Source organism: Triticum aestivum, chromosome 4A (genome assembly GCF_018294505.1).
Source record: "Triticum aestivum cultivar Chinese Spring chromosome 4A, IWGSC CS RefSeq v2.1, whole genome shotgun sequence".
Taxonomy (NCBI): Eukaryota; Viridiplantae; Streptophyta; class Magnoliopsida; order Poales; family Poaceae; genus Triticum; species Triticum aestivum.
The window spans coordinates 90,462,860-90,477,585 of NC_057803.1; the positions used below are offsets into that span (position 1 = coordinate 90,462,860).

Genomic DNA, 14,726 nt, shown 5'->3' on the forward strand with positions numbered 1-14,726 from the left:
CGACGATATTCAGAAATAAAATTATTATTTTTTGATTAAAAATAAAATTAATTCTTTCATGATGCATGCTCTAGTCATAGTGTCGTATACAACATTTTACTCCATTTAACAGACTTCCCAACTCCCCTGCTCTTTTTTTATGTGACGACCCTGATTTTTTTTCTTCTGGTATGCACTGTAGGGGCATGTGTTCCATCCACACTAACACTCTCATGACAAAACATTTTCGTACAAATAGGAACTTCTAGGTTTTGACAGCTACTATTGGATATTTATATTTATTTAGATACAATTGATGTGAATTACTGAATAATCTATTCATTTTTCTTATCTGATGTATTGTGTGCAAACTATTATTTACAGTTGAGGCCAAAGAAGAACAAGTACAGGAGGTACTGAAGTGCCATTTGTCAATGAATCAACTTCTCACTACTCATATAGCCATATCATCTGAGATTCACCGTTCATGTCCTGTTTAATTACCTCGTTGTAACATCCTGCTGGGTGTAAACCATGATTACATAATTACTCTCTCAAATACAGATTTTTTTGAGACAATTTATGAAGCTTTATTAAGTCGTCACCAGTTGGACCGGGATGAAAGAGAGGTTCCCGGGATGGCCTAACCACACACGGCGGCCCATCCCTAAATTCAAAGCATGCTTCGCTAAATTGCGAGCCTCCATATTGGAGCTCCTATTTTTATGAACAAAATTGCAAGAATTAAAGCTAGTAGAATAAACTAAGATTTCATGCACAATCGCTCCATATTCCGCTCCACTCTTCTGCTTGATGCTATCAATAACCTCCTTACAATCAGAAGCCACATGAATATTCTGAAGTTGGAGATCTTCGGAAAGAGCCAAAGCCTCCCGTACCGCCAACGCTTCAAGGGCAGTTGGATTGGTGATAGCTCGGAATCCCAACGAAGAAGCTCCCAGGAACATGCCATTCTCGTCCCTGGCTATAGCGGCAATGGCTCCAACCCCTCGTCTCTCTGCCACGGCTGCATCAACATTAAGCTTGGACATGTTGCTAGGTGGCCGTAACCATCTCTTCGGTCTTTGTGGCTGGGTGCTATTTCTGATTGGTGTGGCATGGGGCTGAACCTGGAAATCACTGATGTATCGTTGTATAAACATGTGTGTTGACATGGGAGATTGATGTAGATCCTCATAGACTGCTTTCCTCTTTGCACTCCAAACCGCCCACAATGTAATTGCCATCCTCATCAACTGATCTGTGGTCAGCGCTTCATTCAGAGAGAACAACCACTCACGTGGGTCTACGGCTGTGTGTTGGCACATCATCTGGATCAGTTCGTCTTCCGCAAGCGCCCATACACAGCGAGCGTGTGTGCAATCAAGCATCGTGTGTCTCCACGAATCCATGGCACCACAAAGTTTACATGCCAGCGAGTCACCCATGTGTCTATGAGCTAGCACATCAGCTGTCGGGATGGAACTTCTAGCCAAATGCCATAGGAAGAATTTGATCTTAGGTGGCAAATTGACCTTCCAGAGTGTTGACCAAGCGCTGCTATCCTGCCCTGCCCGCGAGGTCCCTTCCTCCTCATCTATCCAAGATTCCCTTGCAAGCTTGGTGTTCATGATCAGCCTATAAGCCGATTTAACTGAAAAGCATCCCTTCTTCTCACCACTCCAAGCCCAAAAATCATTTATATTCCTTGTACAGAGAGGAATACTAAGAACTGCCTCCGCATCGATTGGTAAGAAAACCGACCTGACCAGTGATTCGTTCCATGTTGCAGTTGCCGTAGAGATCAATTCAGAGACCATGATCGGTGGCGTTGGGATCCTCGAAGAGATGGGTCTCATCATACCTGGTCGAGGCAACCAGTTATGGCTCCATATATGTGTGGTTTGCCCATTCCCGATTCTTCGTATTATACCAAGTCTCAGCATATCCCGTCCGTCCAAAAACCCCCTCCATATTTGAGACGGCCTCCCGCCAAGTTCAGCATCGAGCAGCGTGGTCTCCGGGAAGTATGCCGCCTTAAGTATTCTCGCACTCAGAGATTCGGGCTCGGTAAGGACACGCCAGGCTTGTCTAGCTAGTAGAGCAAGATTGAAGATCTCCATATCGCAGAAACCGAGACCACCCAAGTGTTTTGGTCTCGTCATGACATCCCAGGCGACCCAATTAGGCTTCCTCTTGCCCGCTTTGCTTCCCCACCAAAACTGACGAATAATAGATGTGATATTCTCACATAGGCCTCGTGGGATCCTGAAGCAAGCCATAGAGTAGACTGGCAATGCTTGAGCCACCGCCTTAATGAGTACCTCCTTACCCGCTGCTGACAGCAATTTTTGCATCCATCCTTTCACCTTCTCCCAAACCCTGTCTCGAAGATATCTGAAGGTACCCATCTTTGACTGTCCCACATCTGTTGGCATTCCCAAGTATCGGTCGCTCAAGAATATAGAGGATTTATCATGATTTACCCTCTGTCTTGAGGCATTACAATACATATCCATCAGGTTTGACACCTCTGCCGCCCCCTCCACACTTGACTTGAACAACAATAGGCTATCATCGGCGAAGAGAAGGTGGTTAACAGCCTAAGCTGTGGGTGCCACCTTGATCCCACTGAGTGCTAATGATCGAGAACTGGACTTTAAAAGGCACGAAAGGCCCTCTGCTACGATCAAGAAGAGGTAGGGGAGATCGGGTCTCCCTGTCGGATGCCACGAGACGACAAAAAATTCTCAAGCCTCTCACCATTAAACTGAACCGAGAATGAAACGGAGCTGATCATCCCCATAACTGTGTCCACCCATACTTGGTTGAACCCTAGCTTTATCATAATCGCTTGGAGATAAGACCATTCAAATCTGTCATAAGCTTTCATCATATCCAGTTTCAACACACAATAGCTATTTGACTTCGCCTTGCTTTGCTTCATAAAATGTAGACATTCATATGCACATATAATGTTATTAGTTATCAGTCTGCCCGGAACAAACGCATATTGCTCTTCTGATATGATGTCTGGTAGAAGCACTTTAAGCCTGTTTGCTACGACCTTTGAAGCTATTTTGTAAATAACATTACACAAGCTAATAGGGCGAAATTGGGATAGAAGAGTTGGATTGATCACCTTGGGGATGAGAACCAGTACCGTGTCATTCACACATGCTGCACTCTCCTCCCCTCTAACAATCCTCAATACTGCCTTAGTTACCTCCTTCCCACATAGGTCCCAGTGCCGCTGATAAAAATGTGCTGGAAATCCATCTGGCCCCAGTGCCTTAGCGGGGAACATCTGAAAGAGTGCAATTTTCACTTCTTCATTTGTGTATGGTGCTGTGAGCTGTTCGTTCATGGCTTCAGTAACCTTGACAGGAACATGTTGTAATACTTGATCGATCCCTGTAACTCCCTCGAAAGTGTAGAGATTTTTATAGAAGTCAGACACCATACCTTTTAGTTCTGCTTTGTCCTCAACCATCACTCCAAGAGCATTGGCCAGTGTTTTAATCATGTTTTTCTTCCTCCGCATGCTGGCTCTCATATGGAAGAAGCGTGTATTCTTGTCACCCTCCGCTAGCCACTGTATATGTGACCGTTGCCTCCACATGATTTCTTCCTGATGGTATAGTTCAACAAGTTTCTCATTTATTTTCAGCTCAGCATGCGTTGGTCCTATCCTGGTTGTCTCCCCCCTCAAACGATGCAGCTCAGCGTTGAGGTGTTTTATTTCTTTTCGGACAGATCCAAAAGTTTCCTTGTTCCATCGCCCCAGGTTGCTTGATATTGCTTCTAATTTCTCCCTGAGTCCCTCCATAGTTAGGAAAACTGCTCCTGGCTCCATTGTTGGATGATAGTTTCTTTCCACGAGTCGTGAGACTCCCACATCACCTCGTACCTGAATGGAGGTTTAGCAGAAGGCCGTCCCCGACCAGGTTCAACAGAATCAGACAGTGGTCTGAGCCAGCTGCCGTTAAGTGTCTGAGATTAGCCTCCGGGTGCTGTGCACTAAGCTTGGCCGACACCAGGGCCCGGTCCAGTCGAAGCCTTGTATAGCTTCCCCCGGTCACTTTTGTGTCAAACGTCCAGAAATTGCCTTCATAGCCCAAATCCATTAACATGCAAGCATCGACCGCGTCACGAAAACCCTGAATTTGAGCATTGCTTCATTCTCCAATACCTTCTTGTTCATTTGGACATAGGACTTCATTAAAATCGCCTATACACACCCACGGGAGCTCGCTCAAACTTGCTATTCCCTTCATGGTGTCCCATGTTTGGTGCCTCAGGTGTGTACGTGCCTCTCCATAGAAGCAAGATGCACGCCATTTATCAGTACCTGGTTCATCTATAGAGCAGTCAATATGATACACCGAGCAACCCAAAATTTCGACTTTTATTGGATTGTTCTAGAAAATGCCAAGGCCTCCGCTCCGGCCTTGGCTACTAACAGCAAAGGAATTATCAAAACCAAGAGAATTTGCTAAATTTTCTACCCGAGCTCCATCTAGCTGAGTTTCGACAATACAAAGCAGGGCAGGGACAAACTTCTTCGCTAAATCGCGAAGTTCTCGGACTATCGCGGCTTTGCCCGCATCGCGGCAGTTCCAGCTCAAGATACTCATTGTGCCTGGCGGTACTCCTCTCGGGAGCCCACCGATGTTGCTTCTGTGTCGTTGCCCAGTCTCCTGATGCTGCTCTGGAGTTGATTTCCCTTGTCATCTGCTATGTCCACCCGAGCCCGTTTCGGGTCCTGCTTTGGGGGCGGGCTCAATGGGATCTGTGGCGTGGGGAGTGCAAGAATCTCATCTCCCTTGGGTTTAGACTTATATCCCCCTTGGATGTTAGCTATCACTTCCGAGACTTGTGTGCGCTTTCTATTTCCTTCCGCATCTACCATGTGTTCATCCATACCAGAATAGTTTCCGGCCCGGTGTTTCTTTTCTTTAGATTTCCCCTTGCTTCCATTCCTAGCTTTACCGGGACCCGGTCCTGCGCCCCTAAACCAGTCTGCCTTCAAGTTCTTGAAAACCAAAGCTGACGGAGGGTGGATACCGTCTCCATGTTCCTTGTACAAGTGTCCAAGCTTCCCGCATACCGCACACCAGTTCGGCAAACGCTCGTACTTCATGCAGAAAATCATCCTTTTTTCGCCCACCTTGAGCGACACGGCATTCCTCAAGGGCTTCTCCACATCAATCTTGACCTGGACCCTGAAGAAGTTGCCTTCAAAATCATGAGAGGCTGGTTCAGCATAGATGAACTCCCCGAGTTTCGACGCCAACGATGGGATCTGAGAAACATAACCCTCTGGGAAATATGTATCTGAGCCCATATCTCCAACCTGTCTAGCTTGATTGACGACGGCTTTGAGAAACCATCATATGGTGCTATAACCACTGCATCCCCTTGAAACGCCCATGGACCATCCATCATTACTCGCTCCCAATCCCCCAAACATGCAAATTGGAGGGTGTACAAGTTGTCTTCTAGGGGACGGATGTTGACTTTTTGCTCAAGGTTCCAGGCTGCGCGCATGTTCTTATAGAACCAAAACTGGTTGTACTCCTTCTCTGTGTTAACCCTGGCCACCGCCATCCAGCGGGTTGTTTCAGGCGGAACGGATCCCTGATCCACCACCACATCATCCAGATCTTCCTCAGAGAGCCCCAATTCCTTCATCATCTCTGCCAGATCGTCTGGATCACCTGATCCAGAAGCTTCAGCCACCATCTCCTTGTACCCTTACCCGAAGATGATTCTCTGCCGGGCTGTGACCTAACCCTAACCAACCAGCCGCCGCTAGTTCGTCGCCCAACTGGTGGGAGAGGGAACCAGAAACGTCACCCCCGTCAATAGACAGAGCGTAACCAGCGAGCAGAGGTAGGGAAAAAATTTCTCTACGCGCAGCGAAGATCGCCGCCGAAAGGAAGTGAAACCCTAACGAGAGGGAAGGTGGACCGTCGTGGCTCATGATGCATGCTTTAGTCATAGTGTCGTATACAACATTTTACTCCATTTAACATACTTTCCAACTCCCCTGCTCTTTTTTTATGTGACGACCCTGATTTTTTTTCCTTCTGGTATGCACTGTAGGGGCGTGTGTTCCATCCACACTAACACTCCCATGACAAAACATTTTCGTACAAATAGGAACTTCTAGGTTTTGACAGCTACTATTGGATATTTATATTTATTTAGATACAATTGATGTGAATTACTGAATAATCTATTCATTTTTCTTATCTGATGTATTGTGTACAAACTATTATTTACAGTTGAGGCCAAAGAAGAACAAGTACAAGAGGTACTGAAGTGACATTTGTCATTGAATCAACTTCTCACTACTCATATAGCCATATCATCTGAGATTCACAGTTCATGTCCTGTTTAATTACCTCGTTGTAACATCCTGCTGGGTGTAAACCATGATTACATAATTACTCTCTCAAATACAGATGGTTGTCTTTGAGTCGCGACGAGCAACCATACTACTAAGAGCCCGTTGAAGGTGGTCTGCTCCGGTGGGGCACATAGCCGGCCCGAACGGTCCAACTGCATGGAGTCAGATCCGTGAAGCGCAGGAAGCCCGTGGTTGGAAAATGAGTAAGCGAAGTGCAAATCCCCCTCCCCCCGCTTTTCTGATTTTCAGGGGATGGGGCTCAAATCCGAAAAATTCTATACCAACAGAGGAATACGGCGATTTTACAGGAATATCATTCATTAACTAATCTTCACCCCTTGATTTTTAAGGGGCATGGGGCCCTCATCACCTTTTCTTCCAATCAATTTATCCCAGCTAAGCATCCCTGTAAAATTCAGTAAAAATCTACATGTGCGTGTAGCATTGCTCCTCCAATCCAACTACAATCTTACACGTGACATTGATTTCCAATCAACCCGTAGAAACCCCGTAAGCCTCCCATACGTGTGCCATCACTCCCCCCTTTTAAGATCTGGAAAACCCAAGTTTCAAAAAAGAGAAAAAATGCAAAAAACCTGGAGATTTACAACGAATTACCATTAAGAACATTTCTAACCTATCCCTTAAAAATAGAGGAGTAAACATTGGATTAAACCTTAGTGGAATATATTTACTCGAATAAGTTTTGGCCGGACCTAGCCGATCCCCTATATATAATGGAGTAAACTTAAATTTGGCTCATACATTTCGGCGAACACTTGCTATGCACCTCCGCAGCGAGTGGCAACCATGGTGACCACGCCGGCGGCGAGCATCAGCAGCAGCAAAGGCACACAACTGGGAGGAGCAGCAGCAGTGTGCCAGCGGCGGCAAGCAGCAGCAGCACGCAGCGGGGAGGAGCAGCGGCGAGCAACAGCAGTAGCAGCACGCTGAGTAGCAACAGCAGCAACACACACCAACGACAGCGAGCAGTAGGAGAAATAGCACACACCGACGGCGGCGAGCAACAACAACACGCAGCAGCAGCATTTAGTGGCCGTAGAACGACAGCCCCCCTCCCCCGCGTCGTCTCCTCCGAGGCGACCCGGGAGCAACCCTAGTCACCACAGCCGCGCCCCCTCCTCCCCCTCCTTCCTCTCCGTCGCCGCCTGAGGTGTGCTCCGGCACGCACGCTCGACACTGATGAAGGTGGCGGCGGGGATTCGGCGGCTGCTCGTCTCGGGCAGGGCCTCGGCGCCGCCCCGACAGGTGAAGGTGGGGTGGCCCTGGCGGCGGGCCGCCCTGCCGGTGCGAGCTCGGCGCCCCCTTGGTCTCGCGGGTGACGAGGTGGCGGCGGTCGGAGGTCGCTGGTGTGCATCCCTCCCCGCAGGTATGCCGCTGATGAAGCCCATCCCCTCCGCCCCAATCTGCTCCTTCCTTCGTCAGATCTAGGTCCTGGTGGCTTAGGCCGCTGCTCCTGGTTGCTGGCTGCGCGGATCTCATCGGGCGGGGTTGGATCCAGGGGAAACCCCTGGCCGGCGCGACGGTCACACCAAAGGCGACGCCTTGGGCGACGTTCCCCTCCTTGGAGGTTGTGGTGTGGATCTTCCCCCTCCTTCCGCCGCATGCTAGGTGAAAGCCTAGGTCCCCTGCTTAGGGCGGCGACGGCATGTCCGTGTCTTGTTCCTTCTTGGAGGCACCGTCCGAGGATTGCAGGGGCGGCGAGAGAGTTTGGTTGTGGGTGTGATGGTGGCGGGAGACAGCTTGGATTGGTCTTCATAGGATGCCGGCTGGAGGGTCCCTGACGAGTTCGCCGGTGGGTCGATGCCCACGAGCCTGGGCAAGAGGGGATCGGGTTCCCCTCTTCGGCGACAACGATATACCATTGGTGGGAGCATTGTGCTCCAGCGAATCCAGCGCTGGCCTTTGATCTACTTATCGCTGCTTCCCTTGCTTCTGCGACTGTGGCCGGCAGCTCTCGCCCTTTGGTGCGGCTGAGCCGCAGACAACGATGGTGCTTGTTTGTAGTGTGCCCTGTGCCTGCGGTCCTACTCTAGTCTCTTCTCCCTGCATCTTGGAGGCCATCCATTTGGGTTCTGGGGTGAACCGAGCTGCCGTCTACCGGTACGGCATCCTTCGAGCCAGGATGAAGGGGTAGGGGCCCTTTGCAGAGGCAGTAACAGATGATGGTCTGGTCCATGGCTGGCTCCGAGGGTGGCTGTTATCACGAAGCTTGCGCGGTGGTGCATTCCTCCCAAGACCCTAGTTTTGTTCTGTTGGTGTAGGTCGTCCAGTAGGGTGTTGGTAGCAGCGTGGTGTTGCCTTGGCTCACTCTGATGCTGCCTTGAGTTGTTTTGCTTGAGTTCCTTGTATCCGTCGCTCGGTTTCTTTTTCTTTGCATTGTAAGCGGTTGTTCTTGTAATCCTGGCCGGTTGATGGCTTTGTTAATTCAAAGTCAGGCTCTTCTTGAGCCTTCGTTTCAAAAAAAGCATTTAGTGGCCGTACCACTAGCAGTACAGGCAGGGATCATTGGTGAGGTCGCCGGCGAGGCCCAAGGTCACAAGCGAGGCCATGGGAGCTTCACGTGAGTTGCCGGCCGGCCACAAGGAGGTCTTTGGTTGAAGAATAATTATACTCGGCCATCTTCAGGCGGAGTAAATATAGAGAGAAATTTAGGGACGAAATACGTAAAAATTATACTCCTCCTCACGGATTGGGGGTCGGCTAGGTGCCGGTTAGAGTAAAACAGCCTGTTATAAGGGATTTTTTTTTTGTGAATGCTGTTATAAGGGATTGGTTAGAAATGCCATAAGACAGCTCATATCCCTGAGAAAAAGGCGTCAACCCTCACATGTAGTTTTTCATTGCGGGTCTGAGAAAGAATACATTGGTAGCATTTGCCATTAAAAAACCCCGCTTAGGACGCCAAAGGTCCAGGCAATTCAGACAAACACTAGGATCAGTTATTTAAAGTACTTGTGTATGGATCTCATCACCGGCCATGCAGGAGTACCTAGGTTCCTGCACCAGTAATCCCAGGACGGCGCCGACCCCATCTGGGTGCCGGAGAATACACCGTTGACATCCCAAAAAATAATCATGCGCTACAATGGTAATCATGTCAGTTTACAACCAGATTAGTACAAGACTTATCAGCAACTTAGCAGTCGAGTACGAACACAGGTTGCAGCAGCTTAGGCATCAGCAATTTCCTCCCACGATGCATGCCATGAGCTATCTTGTAGCAACGTCCATGGCAGTAGGATTACTCCTCGGTGCCGTCTCCCCAACAGTCAAGGCAGCTTCAGCCAATGCGACGGCGAGCCGGAACACGACGGCGTCGGCACTGCCACCGTTCGGCACGAACCACACCGTCGGCGACGGTGCCGGGTGGTTGTTTGACGGCAAGGCGAATGCCTCGGCGGCCAACTACTCGGCCTGGGCAGCCAACCGCACCTTTTACCGCACCTTCTACCTCGGCACCTTCTCCCTCCGTCCGCGAATAAGTGTACTTCTAGCTTTTGTCTTAAGTCAAAGTTTTAAAACTTTGACCAACCTTATGGAAAAAAGTAGCAGCACTTATGACACTAAATTAGTATCACTAGATCTGTTTTGAAATGTATTTTCATAATATATCAATTTGATATCATATATGTTACTATTTTTTTTATATAGTTGGTCAAAATTTTAAAACTTTGATTTAAGACAAAAGCTAGAAGTACACTTATTCGCGGACGGAGGGAGTATGTGTTCTTTCACTGCATTTCCTTTAGCTTTGATGTGCAGGGGGCAACTCCAAATCTTATTAGTCCCCGTTCGGAACAACTGAATTCGGTGCGAATGTAGCAAGAATTGCCGTCGCTTTTGGGATCATGTTGGTCACATGATCATCTCGTTTTGCATTTACAGGCTTCAGGACCCGCACGGATAACACGGTCGTGCACACGACCAACGCTACGGTATACAAGCTCTGCGGCTACGACGGTGGTGCCATCGGTGGCGGGTGGAAGGCCGAGGAGGCCTTCTTGACGGTGATGCTAGCTGCGGAGGGCCCAAACTACTTCTTCTCGGACGCCGGCGAGGGGGAGCACTGCCGGAGGGGGATGCGGTTCGACGTCACTGTGGCGCGCGGCCGCGGCCTCCCACAAACACCACCGTCGTACTACGAGCCCCTGTCCGGCGGGACGGCAGGGAGGGGGCTCGGCGAGGTGGTGCCCATGTGGGTTGCTGTGAACGTTGGCTTTGCTGTTTTGCTGATGCTGTGAATGGTCTCCATTTCCATCAGGTGTTAATCAGCATTCAGCAACGACACAGGGAAATTGCAACTTCTGTAGCAACGTCCGCAAGTTTTAAGATTTGTTCTCGTTGCTTGAAAAATTTAAAATCTTAGTCGTCTGTAAAGTTGGTGGCCGAGGTAGAGGCTCAGAGAGACAGAGACGGCATTGAGCTATGCTCACGACGTGATGCCGGTGGATGCATCAAGAAGAAGACTTCAGTATCTTCAAAAATTTATATGTATTTCTACTTTCTTATAAATGTGCGTTTGTAAGGACATGTGATACTTAATATCACTGGTGGAGAAGCCCATTCAACACCAAATTCTTTTTATACGTAAGCATGCACTTTTTCTTTACGGGAATACTTAAGCATATACTGCTTGTTGGTTTTAGACCACAACTCGATTAGCCGAAGCAAACCTAGATGGAAGCACGCAAGTAGGCAGCTTGGTTTCTGTACTGCCTACCACATGCACATCTCACTGTGTGGACGTACTCGAACTCACTCGCTTCTTCTGAACTGGCTCACTTCTGCTGAAGAACAATCGGATCGATTCTCTCGGCGGCTCGATCTTTTGATGGAACTCTCATAACTTGGCGACCAAAAAACAGAGAAAAAATTGCCGGTCCGTGCAACTTGCATTTTTGGGGTTCTTTCTTCCTTAACTTGTATATATATAAGAGTACATGACTGACTACCCGTGCCCTTTCGCAAAAAAAAGACTGACTACCCGTGCCAACGCGCCACGGACTTCACAACCAACACAACACGGCCCGGTGTTCGGTTTAACGCATATATGAGATGAGTATGAGGTGTGCCAGACAGCTAAATAATTTGATGGTGTGTTACATTGAGAAAAGGATAATCAAAAGTTGATATGTTGCTATAATTAAGGAAGACTTTCCGAAGGAGGATAGGGCACTGCCATTGCATGCGTCTTCTAGACGCCATTGAAAGCTTCGGTGCAGTGTGAATTGACTATTATGTTTTTGCATCAAATCTTTTTAGTTGACAGTTCGCCACATCTTAATTTTTTTCGTCCTCCGCCTCTGCTTAATATAGAACCTTAGAACTTTTCATAAAAAACGAGTTTTGCAGTTTTAGAGTAATGTTAGTGCAAAATTTATTTCAAAATGCTATAAACAAGGGGCGAGGGAGCTCCACAAGGTTGATATGAGTTAGTATATGACCTTAATATATGTATTACTCAACTCGTAAATTCATACAATCAATCGTAGAAAGTTCTGTAGCAACTGAAGGCCTGATCCAATCCAAGTCATGGTTCTGCCCTCTAAACGAGCAAACTTAGCTAAGCTATCACTAACCTTATTCTAACTACGATTGATATGAGTAATACAAGATCACAGAGAGACAAAAGATATCTAATCTCTTTAATGAGCGACGCATAAATAGATCTATCCACGTCCTTGGCCTGGATTAGCTTCACTGCAATAAAATAATTCATCTCAATCATGATTGGAAGATCACTTGATTGGATAGCTAACGGAAGGCCTTCCATACAAGCACACAATTCAGCTTCTATAGAGTCACGGCATGAAAATAGTTGTTTGCATGAAGAAATAATAATAGCACCCTTCTCATATCGCAAAACCATACCAGCACCAGCTGAACCATCTCATCATAGGACCCATCAGTGGAAAGTTTTACCCAACCAGATTTTGGAGCAATCCACTTGGCCTCAACACTCATTATCACATGCAGCCTACTGAAATTATTTTCATAAATGACGATAGATTTTCCCTTATTTGGATCAGCTATGACATCTGACTTAATGCCAATGAGGGAATCAAGATAGCTCACCAAAAAAACGTCTGGAAGCTTCCATAGGTGGTGGTGGCTTGTGATGAACAACCTCATTCTGAATATGCGATGCCCGCCATAATGTCATTAGAAACATTGATCGTTCAATTTCTGACAGTGGTTCTAGTGCTTGCAGAATCCATTCTTTCCTACTATTCATCACTGAGAAAATACTCGGTAGAGCCCATACTTCAGCCACTGTATCCCAGAGTATCCGTGATAATGTACAATGGCAAAGAGCATGGAAACTGTCCTTCTAACTTACTACTCCCTTTGCCTCGTAATATAGGAGTATTTTTTACACTAATTATATTATGAGACAGAGGGAGTATATTTTATTTTCAAAAACTGCTGCTAATTTTACACGCTAACAAATGATATATGACTAAGCCCTCTAATGATGTACATTAGAGCAACTCCAATGGGCCGACCCAAACGGACGGCGATTTCGTCCGCTTTTTGTCCGTTTGGATCGGCCGCCCGCCCTGCGTCCGCCCTATTTTACATTTGGGTCGGCAGGACGCCCAACGCGCCGACCCATATGTGCAGGCGTAGCCGGCTGGCCGCCCAATATTTACATTGATTTGCATTCAAACATATTGTCAAATAACATAGTTTTACTGAATAAAAATATTATAGTTTTACAAGCCGGTTACAAATAAAAATGTTTCACATAGTTTTGCAAATGAATAAAAGAAGATACATCTATTGGTTGCCAACATGAGCCCACATATGCTCAACCAAATCATTCTGCAGGTGCACGTGAGTTTTTCAATCACGCATGTCTTCATGGAATTGGGTGAACTGTTCAACTGTTGCCGCTACTCCATGCTCAGGCACAACATTCTCACCCTGAAACTGAAACCCTTGACCGTACAGATGTTCCGGGCGCTCGTCTTCTACGATCATATTGTGCATGATCACACAAGCAGTCATCACCTCCCACAGTTTCTGCGTGCTCCAGGTATTAGCAGGATACCGAACGATGCCCCATCGAGATTGCAAAACACCAAAGGCACGCTCGACATCCTTCTTGGCACTATCTTGCTCCTGGGCAAATCTTTTCCTCTTCTCTCTGACAGGGTTGGATATTGTCCTGATAATAGTGGTCCACTGAGGATAGATACCGTCACCCAGGTAGTATCCTTTGTCGTAGTTGTGTCCGTTGACTGTAAAGTTCACCGGTGGGCTGTTGCCTTTGTCAAGCCTAACAAACACAGGCGAGCGCTAAAACACGTTGATATCATTGTGTGATCCAGCCATGCCACAGAAAGAATGTCAGATCCAGAGATCTTGAGACGCCACGGCCTCTAATATGACAATGCAAGCCCTGACATGTCCCTTACACTGCACTTGCCAAGCAGAAGGACAGTTCTTCCACTCCCAGTGCATGCAGTCTATGCTGCCAACAAACGGGTTGTATCTTCAGCTGTCGGCTCTCTCAAGTACTCACAGCCAAACACAACAATAACAGCCTTGCAGAACTTATACATGGCCTCTAGGCATGTAGACTCACTCATATGGACGTCCTTGTCAATGAGATCACCGTGCACTCCGTATGCAAGCATTCGGATGCCGGCAGTGCATTTCTGATAAGAGGAGAAACTGATCTTGTCGACGACATCCTCTTTGCACTCGAAATAGTCATCATAGCCGACCACCCCCTCTTTAATACGGTTGAAAAGATGCCTACTCATACGGAAACGACGACGAAATTTTTGATGTTTGAACAACGTATTTGTTGTATCAAAGTAGTCTTCCAAAGAAGGAAATGCCCGCTCTCTCGATTGCGATTCAACGCCGGAAGGTGGCCCGGAATGGAGCCACGAAACAACGGCCGCTAGCTGTCGAGGTGATAATGGACCAACACGGCAGCCAATATCTCCTCCTCGTCGGAGTCGCAAAGGAAATTATGGAAAAAGAACTCATCAATGAAGTCCATTTTCGTGCCTTGGCAAACCGTCGAACAGCTTGCGTGCGTCGAAGAAGGAGACGGCTGGCGAGGGGAGTCGCGGCGCGCACGGACCAGCTAGCTACCCTGCCGACGTTCGACAAGTGGGCCGGCGTCCGACAAGCGTGCCGGTGAGGATCTGGCCAGGGCGGCGAGGCGGCCTCTTGGTCGTGGGCAGCTGTGCGGTTGGGGGGAGCGACGGTGGGAAACAGTTTGCTCCCCGGCGGCAAGACGGTGATGGAGGGGGCGACGAGGGAGTGAGAGGCATTGCTAGGTGGATGT

The 14,726-nt window shown here is 47.9% G+C and overlaps 2 protein-coding genes across 2 annotated transcripts in view; both read left to right on the forward strand.

Moving 5' to 3' along the window:
• LOC123085341 (polyubiquitin) overlaps positions 1 to 14,726 on the forward strand; it is a 171,625-nt gene that overhangs the window by 8,187 nt on the left and 148,712 nt on the right. The gene's annotated exons all lie outside the window — the stretch shown is intronic.
• On the forward strand, positions 9,504 to 10,659 carry LOC123084657 (blue copper protein-like). Its single transcript, XM_044506134.1, has 2 exons — positions 9,504 to 9,873; positions 10,304 to 10,659. Exons 1-2 carry the CDS (start codon positions 9,504 to 9,506, stop codon positions 10,657 to 10,659), a joined length of 726 nt encoding a protein of 241 aa, XP_044362069.1.